Source organism: Mastigoproctus giganteus, chromosome 9 (assembly GCF_048544385.1).
Source record: "Mastigoproctus giganteus isolate SK-2022 chromosome 9, ASM4854438v1, whole genome shotgun sequence".
Taxonomy (NCBI): Eukaryota; Metazoa; Arthropoda; class Arachnida; order Uropygi; family Thelyphonidae; genus Mastigoproctus; species Mastigoproctus giganteus.
The window spans coordinates 60,892,522-60,911,816 of record NC_143583.1 but is presented as its reverse complement, the minus strand read 5'-3'; the positions used below and the strand labels follow the sequence as shown (position 1 = coordinate 60,911,816).

The following is a 19,295-nucleotide window of genomic DNA, read 5'->3' as shown; positions in this document are numbered from 1 at the left end:
GACAACAGATGAATTTGACATAATGAGGTTGAGAGATTTTAAGCCAGAGAAGATCAAAGAGAGGAGATTCCAAATTGTCAAGTCTCTGACAGGGAATATCAGAACGGACATATGCACAGGTACCACCTTTGAGGCGAAAGGAATCATACAGCGAATAATTTGGGCATCTGAGATGAGCAGTAGTTGAATCAACCGATAACTGAGATTCTGTCAGAAAAAGTACATGGGGTTTGGCAGACTGCAAGTGGAAATGGACATCGTTGAGATTAGAATTGAGACCACGTATATTTGTGAAATGAATTAGGAAGTGCTTGGGAGGTTTAGATCTTTTCGCAGATAAGCTTTCTCTATTAGTTCGACAATTCATGGTGTATTCAATAGTAAGTAAAAGTGAGTGGGACATGCTGTATGAAGTAATGAGATTTTTGGATATGGTGTACATGTGGTAAGAATATACCCAGATCCTTGACATAACGTGGCCTCGACAATGCTCCCCGCATACACACTACTTCTACTCCCTCCAGTCACTATCTGGCAGAGTAGAGGTAGCAAGATTATACACTAGCCGATCCGGAAGCCTCCTAGAGAGTTACCAATAGGTTCGGTCCGGTGTACTAACTAGCGGCTGGCCTGCGAACACCGTTTTAGAGCTGTACCCTTGAAATGTAAGGAATATTGGATCTTGCCACGACGTTCATCATAACCTAAAAAGTTATCAATCATACTGCATGATGGAAGAGATAGGGAAGGGTTGACTGGAACTTAGCTCTAGATACTAAACATGGCTTCAACCACTTCAAGCCTCCAATAAGCAAAGTGGTGGTATTTCACCGGTTGATGAGAGTCATCTACCACCTAGTACTGCCTGGTAACATAGAGGGGCGGCGTTCCTCCATGTGGTGTAGGCGACACACCTCGACCCCTGCTTACGTTGGTTCACACCTAGGTGGTCACCCACCATGTACTTGTGCATGGAGGTTATACCCAGGATTACTAACAGTCCCACCATCGTGAAGGTGCAAGCAGAGGATTTGGCTGTCACAGACCGTCCGGACTTCGCCGAAATTGGGTCCACTTGACTTGAGTGTCACCTGAATATCAGTTCCATCAGCATTTTAGACTCCCAGGTAAGCAAGTACAGCTTTTCTGGCATATCTGGGAGAATGTCTGTGACAACCTCAAGGATTTTATTTATACGCAGAAGCACTGATGAAAGAGTTCAAAGAAGAGCAGAAAGGAGGTGTAAAAGTAGGAAAGGGGATAGATAAAGACAAGATTTGCAGATGGCTTAGACAGATTGCTAATAATTAAGAATTACAGAGCTCCTTGGGCATCTAATACAGCTCATTAAAGGAGTAAAATATGAAGATTAACACCAAGGTAATGTTAATTTCAAAGTGGTCGGGAAGAATCATACAACATTAGATGGAATAATATTGGAACAGGTACACAGATACTTGGGAAGCATAATGACAGAAATTGGGAAAAGCCCGGAAGAAATAAAAACAAGAATTACAATGGGAAAGAAGCATTTATAATAGAAAAGAACTATTGAGAAGAAATTTCAAAGAGGAATTAAGAAAGCAAATGATGAAAACATTAATATAGACTGTTGTACTATTTGGCTCTGAGACATGGACACTGGGAAAGAGGAGATTAGATGCCTAGAAGCTTTCAAGATGTGGGTGTGGAAGAGAATGGAAAGGGTGAAATGTGTGAACAGAGTGAGAAAAAGATTTTGCGGAAAGTAGAAGAGAGAACGTTTGTAAAGAATTAAGGAGACAAAAAAACTTTATAGGACATGTATTGAGAAGAGAAGCATGCTGAGGAAAAGGATTGAGGGGTAGATGTGTGGGAATTGAACTGCTGGGAGAAGGAGACTTGGAACGATGGATTGGACAGTAAGAGGAAATTATGCAGGAATTAAAAGTAAAGCACAAGATAGAGAAGCATGCGTCAAAGAAGCCCTGAACCTGCCTGAGGGCAGAGAACTTGAAGAAAAAGAAGATTTTATAACTGCCAAATATAAATATGAAACACAGATCTGGATAAGCAAATTAATGTGCCTGCAATTTCATGTACTGTATTTATTTCAAATTAATTATTTGCCTGTTGTGTTGATTACTGGTAAACGATGGAAGTCGCACTAATTGTATAAAACCAATCAGATGACCAGTGTTACTTCTGGGTATGTGGGAAAAGCAGTTGAATAGGGGTGCGAGGTTAGCCTGTGCAGACGTTGCTCCTTAAAGCTCTTCAGACAGAGAAGTTTTTCCTGATTTATTTTCTGCTTTATTAGTTTAAATTGTCATATTAACTTATTTTCTAGAGTAGCTTTATATTCGTAGTTACGATACTTAGTTTAAAGTTTAACTTAGACAGAGATTTTGTAGATATTACTTAGTATCGGTAACGGTATCAAATCCACGTGTCACAAATTGAACGAGAAGTCTTTTTTTTTTTTTAACCAAATTTAGTCGATTTATTAACCAATTGTTATATCAAATTATCTTCTATAAGTAGATTATAGACCTAGTCAGGATCCTTAGTTTATTCTAAATTGAGATAGCGAGATTTGGAAGCTAATCAATACTTACGAGTCCGTAGAAATACCGTTCGTGAATTCCCGCCATTTTTACACGATAGTATAAGCTTAGTGTAGTATAGTGCATAATATAATATTGTCAATTAATCAGTAAATCTATTAATCTTGATAAACTTTATTGTCAGTTAAATTGTATTTTTAACTCTATAAATATATATAACGACTTAATCGTAACAAATAATTAATACATAACTATAGTGGTACACGTGATACGGAAGTTGTATAAAGGGAACTCGTAGAAAACACTAGATACCGAAAAAATAAATATAGCGTTATAACTGTTTTGGAATATAATTTAAGGACTTAATTTTTGTTTTGAAATTTTATTGAATTAAATCGGAATCATGACTCTGACCAGAGCAGCAAAGCAAAAGGCTCAAGCTAATGGGAGTGCTGTGGTTCAGGGGAGAACTGAGGGGGGCAGTTGCCCTCTGAATCACAGTCTATTAAAGTGCACTGTTTGCTTGATGTTTGCGGAGCAGTCGGGTATGGGACATGATACTGCCAAGGGGGATGTCTTTGTGTGTGCACGATGTAAGGAGTGCAAGGAAATCAGGCGACAACTCAGCGTTGTTATGGGCCTTTATGAGAGCTTGAAGGACAGGGTGGATGCCCTCGAAGGAAATAAATTGAGGGGCCCATCAAGCTCTCAGCTGCCCACATCAGCGCCAGAGCTTGCACTTGGTCATCGGGCAACACAGAAGCAGCCCCCTAGTCAGAATGCGCTGGTCCCACAGGAACTAGTAGTTGTTGGTGACTCTATTGTCAGGGAAACGGGGAACATGCTTTGTAAAAAGGATAGGTGGAATAGGACCAGGGTATGTCTGCCAGGGGCAAAGGTTGATGACGTTGTAGAGCGGATATCATCTTTTAAGGGCACAAAAGGTGATATAGTTGTACACGTTGGCACCAATGATATTAAGAGTAGGAGACCGGCAGAATTACTTCACAAGTACAGATCACTGTTGAAAAAAAGCCGTGAATTAGGGTTGAACTTGAAAGTGTCTGCAATTCTGCCCAGACACGATAGGAGGGAGTATATGATGAGAGCCTTGTCGATCAATTCGGCCCTGGAGGGATTGTGCAAGGCTCAAGGGGTAGAATTTTTTTCATCCTGGACTGTACTTGTTAACAGGAGAGATTGCTTCTACAGGGATGGGATACACTTAAATAGAAAGGGTGCAAGAATTTTTGCTGATGCTGTCGAGGCAGTGTTAGGTGGGTCGGAAAACTGCTAGTTGGGGGGGGATACAAGGACTAATAGATTAACAGTAGCCACTGGCAGAGGTGGAAGTGATTCTTGCACTGCTTCTATTGAAATGAGCAGAAGTCTGAAAAACAAGATGCAGGATATTTCAGAGACTGCTGGTAGTCATTGCGGTACAAGTAAACACATGGGTTGTGTTAGGGTAGCTAAGAATAGAAACAGGTGCATGTATACCTGCGTGTACACCAATGCTAGGAGTTTGGTAAATAAATTTGATAAATTTGAGGTATTGCTCAAAACATCAAAGGCAGATATTGTTGGGATATCAGAGACGTGGTGTCACACAGATATAAGTAATGCGGAACTGGAATTTGGGGAATACAATGTGTATAGAAAGGATAGACAGGACAGGAGGGGAGGAGGGGTTATGCTATTAATTAAGAAACACAAAGTCCAAGGAAGTGAAGCCAGTCGACATCGATGGACAGTGCAGTGTCGAGTCAGTTTGGTGTGACATAAGCATAGGGAAATCAAAATTGAGAGTAGGAGTGTGTTATAGGCCTAATGACTCTGATGAGTATAATAAGATATTGTACAGGGAAATAGAGTGGGCCAGTAAATCAGAGAGTCTTATAATGGGGAATTTTAATTTCCCAGATATTGACTGGAATTTGTGGGTTGGTCACTCGCACACTAGCAAGGCTTTTGTGGATTTATTGGATGATTGTTTTCTACATCAGCATGTTCGTGAGGCAACAAGAGGGAGCAATACTCTTGATCTGATTATCAGTAGTGATTCTTCATGCATTAAGAACCTGCAGATAAATGAACCACTGGGTGGCAGTGATCACAGTGTGTTGAAGTGGGATTTACTCAAGGAGGTAACTACCATCAGAGGTAAAGGGAAGGGTTTTTGTTTTCGTAAAGGAGACTATGATGGTCTGAGACAGTATTTAAATTCTGTGCAGTGGGACCAACTGATGATGTTACCAACAGCAAACTCAAAATGGGAAGCATTCAAGGAACTAATCTTGGAGGCTACCAGGCTTTACATACCAACTAAGAAATATTGTTCAAGGTTTAGGCCTAAATGGTTGTCAGATGAACTAATGAGACATGTGGCAGAGAAGAAAAATGCATGGGATACATACAAATTAATGGGTGACATGGAAGCCTATGATAGATATAAGTTGGTCTGTAACCAAGTCACAAAGGAGATTAGGCAGGCAAAGGCAGACTACGAAAAATCATTGGCAAAGGATGCAAAGAAAAACAGAAAAGAGTTCTTTACATACTTGAACTTGAGAAGGAAAGGGATGAATCAGATTGATCCACTGGATATTGATGGTTCAACAGTTGAGGATCCTGCTCAGGTGGCTAACAATCTAAACGAGTATTTTGCATCTACATTCACGCATGAGGAGTTATTCAGGAAGGAGAATGATGTAGGTAAAGTAAACATTGGCAGTGAGCTGGATGATTTTGTAATAACTGAGAGGAAAGTGGAGGAGAGATTGTTGAGGATAAACATAAAAAAGGCACCTGGGGTGGATGAGATCTATCCAGTTATATTAAAGGAGGCAGCAAAGGAAGTATGCAAACCCCTAGCCATAATTATGAGAGCTTCTTTGGACTCAGGGGAGGTACCCATAGACTGGAGATGTGCAAATGTAACCCCAATTCACAAAGGAAGATCAAAGGCTGACACAAGTAATTATAGACCTGTTAGTTTAACTTCTGTTCCAGGTAAATTAATGGAGGCACTGGTTAAAGAAGCACTGCAGGATCATCTAGACAAGAATTCCGTTATAGCTCAGACGCAGCATGGTTTTAAGGGCAGGTCTTGCCTGACCAATTTGATTGGATACTATGATGTAGTCACAAAAGAACTGGATGCAGGGAATAACTTTGATATTATATATTTGGATCTTAGAAAGGCTTTCGATACTGTTGCACATGGAAGACTGCTGCACAAATTGGAGCAGTGTGGCATTGGAGGCAAATTGCTGCTATGGATAAGGGGATGGTTGAATGGCAGAAGACAGAGAATGGTAATCAATGGACACTGCTCAACGTGGACTAATGTTATTAGTGGAGTTCCTCAAGGTTCAGTGTTGGGTCCGTTGTTGTTTTCGGTGTTTATGAATGATATTGATGATGGGATATCAAGTTTAATGTCCAAGTTTGCAGATGATACAAAGGTTGGCATTGTCGTTAAGGACACTACTGACGCTATGCTGCTGCAACAGGATCTGGAAAGGTTGAACAGATGGGCTGAGAGGTGGCAAATGAAGTTTAACATTGACAAATGTAAAGTACTACATATGGGATACAGTAACCCCAGAGCAACGTATCAACTCTGCGGTACTACACTGACAGTGGTGGAGAATGAAAAGGACCTGGGGGTAATTGTGCAGGCAGATATGAAGTTCTCTGAGCAGTGCAGACGAGCTGCAAGAGTCGCTCATGGTGTCTTGTCAATGATATACAGGAATTTTTCTAGCAGGGATAAGGAGGCGATTATTCCCTTGTATAAGGCAATGGTTAGGCCACATCTTGAGTACTATATACAGGTCTGGAGGCCTCATTTCAAGAAGGATGTAGAGCTGCTGGAACGGGTACAGAGAAGGGCAACAAGATTAGTAAATGGAACAAAGGGTTGCTCTTACGAAGAAAGGCTTAAGTTTTGCAAATTACAGAGTCTGGAGACTAGGCACCGGCGAGGTGATCTGATAGAGGTGTATAAGGCTTTGAATGGTTTGAGCATGCTCAATGCCAATGGGATTCTTCATCTTGCTCAGAATAATCACCTCAGAGGGCATAAATTCAAATTGAGGAAGGACGGATGTCGGATAGATGTGCGGAAATTTGCCTTTGGCCAGCGGGTGGTTGGTTGGTGGAACCGACTTCCATCACTTGTTGTTGAAGTTGATAGCCTAAACAGATTTAAAGCTCAACTGGATAGGTATTTCGAACGAACGGAGGGGTGAAATGGCAGTGGGTTTTTTTTTTTTTTTTGGCTGATGCTGAATAAGCTTGCTTTCTTGCATCATATGCCTCTAATAATGCTAATGCTAAGTTGCATAACCCCTTTGGCTCTTAATTCATGCTTAACAGCAGCACTAATTGACTCAATAGCCTCAATTAACTCAGTAGGTGCGAACAATGCATCCCCAGTAAAGTCTCTTGTAATCAGTCTGTTATATGAAATTTTCTTTGTTCTACTGAAACTATTACAAATATAATTACCTACGGGAATTAAAAAAAAAAAATCACAAATATCAAATTTCTCTATAAAGAAGTTCATTAAACAGAAGTCCAACTTGTATATGTCAAATTTTTTTGGCGCCCTCCTGAACTGCCACCCGTAAGCGATGCTTACCTCGCCAACCCACTTGCAGCGGCCCTGATTATGTACCAGCAATTTTCAATAGGGTTCAAATCTGCACTGTTGCCGGGTCAGTCCAATACTGTAATGCCAGCATTTCTAAGGTACAACTGCACCTGAAGGGAGAAAAGAGAGGGAAAACATTGGTGTAGTATGTTTTAAGCCTTGTGAGACAAGAAGACAAACTCGTCATTAAATCTAAATAGTATGAAACTTGCCAATTTTGCTGTGTGGCAAGGTGCTGAGTCCTCTTGAAAAATGCAGTTTTGGACATCTGTGTGATGATCCCTAATAATGGGTTATTATTATTATTTGCTATATAGTGCTAGGAAGCCTGAAGCTTATACTGCCCCAGCCAAAAAAAAAAAAAAAAAAAAAAATTCCCTAGTTACCCTGAGAGAGAGAGAGAGAGAGAGAGAGAGAGAGAGAGAGAGAGAGAGAGAGAGAGAGAGAAGTAGAAGGGAATCACCAAGAATTCAGGCATGCCTCTAAGATAGCAGAGTAAGTTTCTCCATTCTCCATTCCATTAATAAATTTAATTTGCCCCACCCCTTTGCTTTTTATATATTCCCAGGCCATCTGACCAGCAGGGAACTTCACAGTCGGTGTTATGCAGTCAGGATGGTATGCCTCCTATTTTCGTCTTCTGACATACCACTTCCCATCTGAGCCATGCAGGTTGAATTTCAGTTCGTCAGAAAAGATGATGGTGTCCCATTGTTCTTTTGTCGTGAAACATGCGTTTTAGCCCAAGCAAGTTTCTTCTTTCTCTGTTGAGTCAATAGACATGCAGACCACATTCCGAAAGCTGTCTTTGGATAGTTTGTGCAGTTTGTTTCAACACCAGAGGCCATCTCAAAGTCCAGTTTTAGATCAGGAGCATTAGCATGGTGATTTCGAAGGCATAGTCATTTCAAATATCAATCTTGGAAAGGCATAGTCACTCTCTTATGGCGTGATCCAGGTTTTCTCTTCACATCACCAGTTTCACACTTTAATTTCAGCAACCGGGATGCTGTTGACTGGTGGCAGCCTATTTTATCAGTGATAACACACGTAGAAAGCCCTTCCTGGGACAGAGCAACAGCTACACTTTTTTTTTTTGGTGTCAACTAAACATATGAAGCCATGCTTACACCTCTGCAAAACAGGATACTAATGAGCTTGTATACCTTTCCAACGCTATATTTATAGCGTTGGAATGGCTGATGCAATACATTTGCTTTATGACAAACAAAATGACTGTAATCAAACAATATCTTATACGTTTCACTACAAATGTTACATTTTTTAAGGTGATGCAGTTTTTTTTGTCTTCCACTGTAAGTTCCTCTAATAGGTTTAAGCCTTGACTTGTATTTCTCAGTTGGTATGAAAAGCTTAGTAGCTTCTGTGATTACTTTCTTGAATGTTTCCCATTTAGAATTTGCTCTTGTTATCATTATCAGTTAGTCCAATTAAATAGAATTTAAAAATTGTCCAAGACCACCATTGTCACCTTTATGAAAGCCAAAGCCCTTCCATTTAATCTTCACTGCCACCTAGTGGTTCTTTTATGTGTGGATTTTTAATGCATGAAAAATCACTGCTGTTAATCAGATCAAGACTGCTGCTACCGTGTCACCTCTCTAACATGCTGTTGTAGAAAACATTCATCTAATAAATCCAAACAAATCTTGCTAGTGCGTGTGTGTGTGTGACCCACCCACAATTTCCAATCAATATCTGGAAAGTTAAAATTCCCCAATATAAGACATTCTGAATTACTGGCCCACTTTATTTTTCTGTGTAGCTATCTGTTATACTCATCACAGTCATTAGGCCTGTAATAAATCCTTACTCTCATTTTTGTTTTTATAGTACTTATGTTACATCAAACTGGCTTACCTCTACACTGGCCACCCATATCAACTAGATGTACTCCCTCAGATTTAATGTGCTTCTTAACTAAGGGCCTAACCCCCACCCACACACTTGTCCCTTTTTATACACACACTGTACTCTCTATATTCAGATTGTTCATCTCTTACATCTTGAGTGACACCAAGTTTCTAATATCCTCAGTGTATGCATTTTATGACATGGCCAGCACTTCAAATTTATTCACGGCACTCCTAGCACTGACGTATATGCAAGTATATATAGTGCTATTGTAAGTACTAATGTTGATAATGTGGAGAGCCATAATTTGACATTAGTTCACAAAGAAAGTAGAATTCCTATACGCTTTTCGGCAATAACTGTTTTTTTTTTTTTTTTTTTTTTTTTTTTGTTACTGGGTAATCCTATAAGACAATTTATTAGTTGCAAACCTCACAAATAGTTTTCACTGATCAGAATTGTCTGCTCACTATTTAGTTCCCCAGAATATTTGGGTTTCGTTTTTTTGTCTCGGTATTCTGTATAATTAATTTTATTTGTTTAAAATTTCTGCCTGCATTCACTTCTCTTCTGAAGTGGATTTGCATTTTGGTTTGCAGTTTTATATCTAGTATTGTCATCTATTCATTTGCCTTTGGTTGGCTTAAAGCTTTCATTTGCTCATTCAGCAGGCATCCATTCTGAATTCGAAGTTCTTATCAGTTTCTGATAACTTCAAATTCAGCTTGGATGCTTACTGAAGGATTCTAATTTTTCATATTTTGATGTTGCAACTAATGCTCTTCTTGTTCATTTGATTTGAAATGAATAGTTGAAGCTTACTGATTGGGAAAATTAACAGGTCTGCTGGATCTGCACCTAGATGAGTTTTTTTTTTTTTTTTTTTTTTTTTGTGCTGTTGGTGCAGCAAAAGCCAAGGACTTCCTTGCACCAAATACCAATAATAAACAACACCTCTATGCATTCCACATACTTCTGTACTTTTCATTATCTGACTTAAAACTTCCGTAGGCCACACAAACCCCAGTTAATCCGCAGCTGATAAGCCTACTGTGTTCAAAATAACAGCAACAAAGAGACTCAGAAGTTTGTAAATTAGAGAATAATGCATGCATCCTCACTAATATCTGAATCCAAATATTAATAAACAGAAACTATACAAACATAATACAAGTTGTCATTCCTCTGTATATTGGTTGAATGTGGTGCCATCTAACACAAGATGATAAGACCATAAACATATTCATGGTCTTCCACCTAAGTTTACCAAGATGTTTTACAGCATATAGTAAATATTCCTGCATATACACCATATGCAGGAATATACACCATTTGTATAGTCTCACTGGCAGAAGTTCCTTAAATATCAGGGAGAACCTAAATACTACTTATTTTGTATGCTGACAGTATACCATTGTATGTACTTTTTTCAGACACGGTCAGTATATGAGTTACCAAAATGCTAAGATGTATATTACAAATAAATACTTGTATTTCAACCCAGTGGGACCAGTCACAACATACCTTACAAGTTTATAATCCACTAAATTACAAAATAACTTGGCAAAGGTAAAGAAAGCCAACACGAGAACGACGAGAAATGTCGGATAACTTACGCTGAAAATTAGTTTCCCGATACGACACTCTAGCGCTGCTCGCTCGGTAAACAGATGGTAGGTGTTATCAGTCTGGAGCAAAGTCGAGAACGATATATTGATTGACAGGTAGGCGTGGCAAACGATGTGCTGATTGGTGCGCGAACACAACACACGATAACATCAGGTTAGTATCACTTTAGTAGTGCTCAAAAGCACTAATGGTAAGTTGCCCTAATGAATGCTTTCCATAATGGTGAAAAAAGGTCAGGTTACCTCCACTTGAATCCCATGGGAGCTTGAACCCCTCCCAAAATGGTGGGTAACCTAACCTTTTTTTTTTTTCTTTAGAATCATGTGGACTAGTGCATAAATTGTTTATTAACAAAATATTATTTTTTATTACTGTACTTTTATTTTTAAAGACACTCGTGTGGATACACGTATCATAACGTCAATCAACATCTTAACAGCTATTCGCTATATATATATATAGAATCTTTTTTTCTTTTCTTATATTATTTCCTAACCTAACATTTAAGGTTAGGTCACTAAATATAAGGAAACCATTTCTATTATTTCCTAACCTACCATTTAAGGTCAGGTTACAAAATATAACAAAAAATAAAGAAACCTTTTCCTTTTTTCATAACCGAACGTAAATCAACAGTATAGTAAAAACACTCATGAACTCCAAAAATCTGCTTTTAATAATGAGAAAAAAACATGATGAAGAACATAAAAATGAACAGAACGAAACTTTTATTAATTTAGTTTTCATCAAAAAATCAACACCAATGTTTTATTTTCCTTACAAATTTCTTCCATCTGTAAATGATTCATCGCTACTATTACCTGTTTACTGTTCATTACAAAATTATTATGCACCGTTCTTTATTCAAAAATACACATTATAATACCAACCAATGATTACACAGTAGCTTGTCCTCTGTCGCGCCCACCACCAATCATTTCGTTTGTCACGCCTACCTGTCAATCAATATATCCTTCTCGATTTTGACTCCAGACCGATAACACCTACCATCTGTTTACCGAGCGAACAGCGCTAGAGTCCAGTGTCGGGAAACTAATTTTCCACGTAAGTAATCAGACATTTCTCATCGTTCTCTTCTCGTGTTGGCTTTCTTCACTTTAGCCAATAACTTTTTTCCAGATCAGTTTTAACTGATGATACAAATGTGTCAACATTTCCTGCTCTACCCTGTATTTAATGGATAATTTGTTATGTATTGTTGTCTCTATTTTTTTTAAAGAAAGTTAGGATACCTTATATACAGTTGGACCTCTCTTTTTCGATTTCCCCTTGATCATTACATTGAAAATAGTTTCCATATAACGGACAAAATTTCCATATAACGAACTTATTGCGAGAGACCCGGGTCCGCATTGTTCGCACCTCTGGCCTTTAGGAAATAATGCTGAAGCTGTAGAAAGCATAAATTAAAAGTTAAAGGGATCAAGAATTAATCCCTTTAGCTTTTAAGAGCTAAAGGGAATAATTCCAAGAATTAAGAGCTAAAATGTTTTACAGTTAAGTGGTGTCTGTAAAACCTTGCATGAAGAAACTGGCCAACCACGGTGCAGTGGGTCAGCAATTGCTAAAAAGAAGTTTCAACTGCTATCTATGTGTCCACAGCCATTGGCAAAGATTAAGGCATATTCCGGACGCTGACATTGGTTCTGATCAATAATTTTCTACTGTAAGCATCCTATTAGAGAATTAGGAGAGAGTGAATTTCTCTTATCCCAGAAATTCATCTATTGTTTCGAAGGAATGAGTCATCCTCTCTTTCACTAAATTTCATCTGTCTCTGTATGGTAAGTACAAGTGGTCCCTAAATCAGCTTTGTTTTAGCTACTGTGCATTAGGAAAAAAAAGCAATCACTTTAAAATTTGGTATCCCTGACAATAGTGTCAACCATTCAGAAAAACTGTGTATTGATTATCAAATTGTTTGAGGAAACGGGACCCAGTTGGAAGCATGCAAAATTATGCATTTGCATAATTTTGCATGCAAAATTATGCAAAATTATGCATGCAAAATTATGCCAGTTGGAAGCATGCAAAATTATGCCTTCAAAATTATGCCAAAGGCATAATTTTGAAGCAGTTTTTAAGTGGATGAAGCAGTTTTTAAGTGGATGAAGTTGATTCAAGACCAAAACGTGCCGATATCAGGGCCATTAATAAAAGAAAAGGCTATGGAGTACGCATATTATCTGGGGCATAAAACATTCCAAGCCAGTTCTGCTTGGTTGGACAAATTTAAAGAGCACCATGGCTTACTCGAACAAGTTATTTTTGTTAAAAGTGGAGTTGCAATCGAAGAAGACTGTACCAATTGGAAAGAAACAGTTTTGAAAAAAAAAAAAAAAAAAAATGTTCGAACAGTGGATTTTAAATTTCAATAGAAAGATGAAGTTGATTCACTCGGTTGTTTCGAAACTTACAAGCGTGAAGCTTGTTTCCTTCCCTCCGAATACCTCATCTAAACTGCAGCCAACGGACCAAGGATTTGAAAATGCACTAAAAAATTACACTGAGAATAGAAACCAACCAACCTATAGATTCTGTTATAGATTTGCGGATGTATATATCAGATTTGGCAAAAGTGTGGAATCAAGATGTGACGGAAACAATGATTAAGAATTGTTTTGCAAAAGCAATGCGTTGCTAAAATGCCAATTAACAGCGATGAGAGGGACGAACTGCTATAAGACATTGAGCAATCTTGGGAAGTGTTCCAAGTGATGTTTGATCAGTGAAGAAATTGTTGAGTTTTTAGGAGTTGAAAATGATGTCATGGTAGCTTAATATCTGAGTGACTACAAAATTTTGGAGTGTATTTAAAGAACTAGTGACAATATCGACGATGAATTGGATGAAAATGAGGGCAACACAAGGAATGAGGGCAATATTAAACTTCCAAACATGAAATGTTGGCAGCATTTGAAACTTTGCACCAAGACCTTAGTGGGAAGAAAATGTAACAGAAAATATACTGCCCTACCATTAATATCCGGACACCCCTCAATGGATAGGGAAACAGGTCCTATGCATGCAACACGTCTCAGAACCTGCTATAAATATGCACACTAGACTTTGAACAAACAATTGCAAAAGTGGGCATGCAAGATGACACATTAAACAGAATTACCTCAACAGTTAAACAGAATTGATCACCTCAACAAATGTTAAGACACGGATTAACATAGTGTAAGGAGCATGAATCCTGGAATATAGAGCAGTGGAAAACAGTCCTATGGACAGACGAGTCGAGGTTTGCACTCTACCAGTCCGATGGCTGTTCCTGGGTGTGGCAAATGCCATTGTATCCCCCCAATAATGAAGTTTGGTGGAGGCAGTGTTATGGTATAGGGCTCCTTTCATGATTTGGCTTGGACCCATTAGTTGTTATCGACAAAACCATGAATGCTGTGCAATACCAGGACAGCCTGGACAATTATGCACTTCCAACATTATGGCAATACTTCGGAGAAGGTCCATACCTGTATCAGCAAGACAATGCGGCATGCTACTGATCTGAACCCTATCGAGCATCTTTGTGATGTATTGGATTGTTGGGTACTTGCACGTCGAGATCCCCCAAAGAACAAGGCCGAGTGGAGGAACATATCAAACATCACCTGACATTTATAAAAAGCTGGTTGAGAGTATGCCGCGAAGATTGGAGGCCGTCATAAAAGCAAAAGGTTTCAGCACAAAATATTAAATGACACAATAAAAGTTGATTTTGTCTAAAGGGAGATGTCCAGATATGGTAGGGCAGTGTGTATTTGAGTATTTAAACAAATGCGAAAATTTTTATGAACGGTGTACAGTAGAATCCAGTGTACTACAAAGAACCAAATATTTTACGACATAATTCTTAAAAGTGTACTAATATATTGTGCACATCATGTAAGTAGTTGTTTCTTAATGTATGTATTAATAAATTAATTGTTTATTTTAAAGCAATTAATTGAGAAAATAAATTTTTAAACATTTTAATTAGAAAATTTATTCATTGCCACTTATTTCTGATTTATTTCCCCTCTTTTACTATATTTCTGAATTTACAGTATTTTTCACTCTTGAAAGAGTCTTATTTCTTTATAACGAAATTTCTGTATAATGAATTTTTTCCAGGGAATGATCAATTTTGTTATATAGAGGTCTGACTGTATGTGGATATTTAATTTTTTTCAAGAGAATTTGTTTATGAAAGATTAGGTTACTCTGAGTGATGTGACTGCAATCACTTGTGTAAGTTGGCATGGTGGTTAGCTTCATCCAGGCTATATAATGATTTTGAATAGACAGTGCCATGTAATTGAATAGAACCATGAAGGAACTAAACAAAAAAAAATAATAATAATAAAAAGGAAAACTTTAAAATACAGCTGCATTATATTTTATTAATGGCAACATGCACAATTTACCTTCTGCAGCCTATGATTAATTTGAAGAAAAGTCTGGAAAGGCCATTTGTGCCTTTCCAGCATATAGTTTCAGAACTGTACATCTGAAGCTGAAATACTCCAAAAGAAAAAGTCTCTCTTAAAGTCTGAGTTTTCAGTTTCTAAAAGTTAGCATTTTTGCATATGTGTCTACAACCATAACAACCTGTGCTTGAAATCTAATATGCATATACATTATAAAATGAGCTTTTTAGGTTAACTAACAGTGCATTCACCATTTCTTGTACTATTTGCAACCAATTTCAGTTCATACCTTTTACAAAATTATATAGAAATAATATAATCCATTAAATATTTGTTGGATAACTTTTTTGAATTAGTGTCACAAATCAAATTATTTGGAAACAGAACTCCCTGTGATTGGTTCCATTATATTCTTGGTTATTTATTATTTTCTCTGAAAATTTTAGATGGTAAAGCAGTAAATTCATTGTTAAATTTAAGGTAGCTGTTCAATTAAAAAAAAACTTTATAGCGTTCGTGCCATTCTTTCTTCATTCATAGCATAGTATATGGATAATAAGCTTTGATTATAAGTTGGATTTATCTATGAATAATTTTGATATCCATTCTATTTATTAATCGATATTAATGCATTAATTATTAGTTAATATTTATTTTGAAGAATTCACTATTTATGAATGTCCAAGATTTAAATTGCTCTTTCCTTTCTGACATGCAAGGCTCTTTGAGCTCCTCTCCGTTTAAGGATAATGGCTTTGTATGGAGGACTCGTAAAGGTTTGTGATCATAATCACACCTAATGCATCTCTCTAATTACTTTTATCTTGAATTTTTTTTGTTTTTAATTAAATACACCTCTTTTATTCGTTATATCAGAAACTGTAATCTGAACCTTTAAGCTGTGAAAGGTAACTAATAATTCATTTTGTTATAAATAATATTAATTAAAATAACCTCTTAATACAAAACTAAGCACTTGCATTGAATGATGATACAGTGTAAGCATGAATATTGGTTTTTTTTTCATCAGTGTTGTTATATATATGTGAAGATTTTTGTTTTATTAGTGCTGACATTGAATAATAACTGTGTTGATTTTGTTGCAAGTCTTGCCTCATCAACTAAGGCAGGGCTGGAAAGTGCAGTACAGTATTTAGAAATAAAAGATAGACCTGCATGATAAAAAAAAACAACTGAAACATTAAAAAAAAAAAAAAAAATTTAAGTTTTTACAGGTATTAGAAAATTTGTTCAACGGATTCCTGATTATCTAAAGTGTATATCTTGTTTATCCACTCCAGGATAAAAAGTGGTATTATCAATATAATACCACTTTTCCCCTTGGTGGAGTCTCTACTTCAACTACATGGAATAAAAAGACACTGCTGCTCTTACTGATAAGATAATGCTTTGAAATTATATAATCACAGAAAAACCAACCAAGGGAAAAAGCAAACTTAATTGCTTTCCTTTTTTCAAAAAATCCACTGCAGGATGGAAGCCTCTTCAGTGATTCATGTTGAGGGAAATGGACCGTAATCTGTCATGCTGGTCCAGTGTGGGTTGGCAGATCAACCGTATTTAGCAGTGAGGGGTTTGAACCCCCTGGTCTACTCAAAGAGCATGCACTCCTGTTCCTGACTACTCAGCTATGGAGGCCCTGTATGCCCTATATGCATATTATTTTTTGGAGGAAAAAAAAAATTGATGGCTTCCATAGCCAAGTGGTCAGGCGTGGGAGTGCGGTAGCACACACTCTTTGAGTAGACCAGGGTTTAAGCCCCTGACTGATAAATAAGGTCAATCAGCCAACCCACACTGGACCATCGAGGCAGATTATGGTCCATTCCTCTGAACATGAATTGTTGAGGGGGCTTCCATCCTGCAGTGGGTTGATAATGGCTGCACTATATATGTATTTTTTTTTTTTTTTTTTTTTCAAAAAATATGTATATATTAAATTTTGTGCTGTAGCTTATTTTTATGAATATGTATAAAATATACTTAACATTTTCTACAAGTTTCTCGTTCGTTTTGTGGATTATTCAGTTTTGATTATTACTAAGTATGCATAGATTTTTGGTAACTAGTACTGTCATCAATACCCAAGTAAGAGGATAGTGTGTAAATTATGATTGGCAGAAAGCCAACCACTGGCATCTTATAGTGCACGCTATTCAAGTCAGCTGTGGCATGGTGTTTTCAAATGTTCGTTAGTATTGCACGGTGGTTTATGTTGTTGATTTCTTTATGAAAAGTTAAGTAGTGTTAGTATTAGTATTAGTAACGGCCGTATGGTGCAAGAAAGCCTATGGCTTATGCTGCACCAGCCAAAAAAAAAAAAAAAAAAAATCCGAACAAAACAATGATAAAAACAAAAATTAAATAAATAAATAATAATAATTAATAAATAAATAAAAATAATAAAATGAAATTAAAAATTAAATAAAAAGGAAATTAATCCTATCATCCTATGCGCTTCCCTTACCCGAAAGTACTATCCAGATGACCTTTGAATTTCCCCAAACTGTCGGCCTCTACCACCCATGAAGGCAACTTATTCCAGTAATTTATAACTCGCTGGCTAAAATAAAACTTCCTGCAGTCCAATCTAAACATTTCCCCGCGTAACTTGAATTTATGTCCCCTAGTTCTAGCATCATTTATAATCTTGAAAATTTTGTCCTCATTCATTTTACTGATGCGTCTCAGAGCCTTAAACACCTCAATCAAATCTCCTCTAAGGTGTCTAGTTTCCAAACTCTGCAACCCACATATTCGAAGTCTTTCTTCATAAGGACGCCCTTTTGCCGATCTCACCAGGCGAGTTACCCTTCTTTGCACCCTTTCAAGAAGCTCGATGTCTTTCTTTAGGTGCGGTCTCCATACTTGAACACAGTATTCCAAGTGTGGTCTAACATAGGCCTTATATAATGGGATTATCACGTCCCTATCTCTACTTGCAAAAGTTCGATAGATCATCGATAGGACACCATGGGCCTTCCTTGCAACCTGTTTACAATGCTCAGAGAATTTCATGTCTGACCGTATCGTAACACCCAAGTCCCTTTCCTCCAGTACTGGGTTTAGTTGAACTCCACCAAGTGAATAAGTTATTTTGGGATTACTGTTTCCCAGGTGTAATACCTTACACTTTGTTGGATTAAAGCACAGCTGCCATTTTTCTGACCATTCTTGAAGTCTATCTAGGTCTCTCTGAAGAAGCTCAGCTTGACAGTGATCATTAACTACTCTACCAATTTTAACATCATCTGCAAATTTAGACATCACGCCCTCTATCCCTTCATCAATGTCGTTTATGAAAATTAAAAACAACAGTGGTCCTAATACTGATCCTTGGGGAACCCCACTTCTTACATCAACCCAATCTGAGGAATAGCCATTTATCACAACCCTCTGCCTCCTGCCCTGAAGCCATCCTTCTATCCATCTAAGGATTTTCCCAGTGATTCCAACCTGTTCCAGCTTATAAAGCAACCGCTCATGTGGGACTGAGTCAAAAGCTTTGCTGAAATCTAAATAAACAATGTCGAAATTATTCCCTAAATCCAGCTCATGAGTGACCCTTTCGTGAGTGTTATAATAAATTGCATTGGTAAAAGTTATCGTAATCAGTTTTACTTATTTTTTTTGTTAGTAAAATAGTAGTAATAGCAAATGATGCAAGAAAGCAAGCTTATATAGCATCAGCCAAAAAAAAAAAAAAAACCTACACACTTCACCCATCTATATCTTCCAAGAATTTGTCTACTTCTTCCTTGAATTTATTTAACGTATCTGCTTCCACAACAACAGATGGAAGCCTGTTCCAATAATCAACCACCCACTGGCTGAAGGCAAACATCTGCATATTTATTCTACAACCATCCTTCCTCAACTTGAATTTATGCTCCCTTCATGTGTGTATGTGTGGTGTCAGAAAGTGGAAGAATGCAATTAGCATTCAGCTTACCCAACCCATTCAAGACTTTAACACCACAATCAGATCTTCTTGTAGGTGCTTAGTCTCGAGACGCTGCAATTTGCAGAACTGAAGTCTTTCTAGGTAATAGCACCCTTTTGATCCCTTGATCTAGTTATCAGCAATGATGGGCAACCAGTCTGATTGCCCATCTCTGCATACATTCTAGC

The 19,295-nt window shown here is 37.6% G+C and overlaps 1 protein-coding gene across 1 annotated transcript in view; it reads left to right on the top strand.

Annotated features, from left to right (window-relative positions):
• LOC150080278 (cytoplasmic dynein 1 intermediate chain-like) overlaps nucleotides 1-19,295 on the top strand; it is a 389,556-nt gene that overhangs the window by 68,157 nt on the left and 302,104 nt on the right. The window contains 1 exon segment of the mRNA XM_090380674.1: nucleotides 15,863-15,919. Coding sequence (XP_090236800.1) covers nucleotides 15,863-15,919 — 57 coding nt within the window.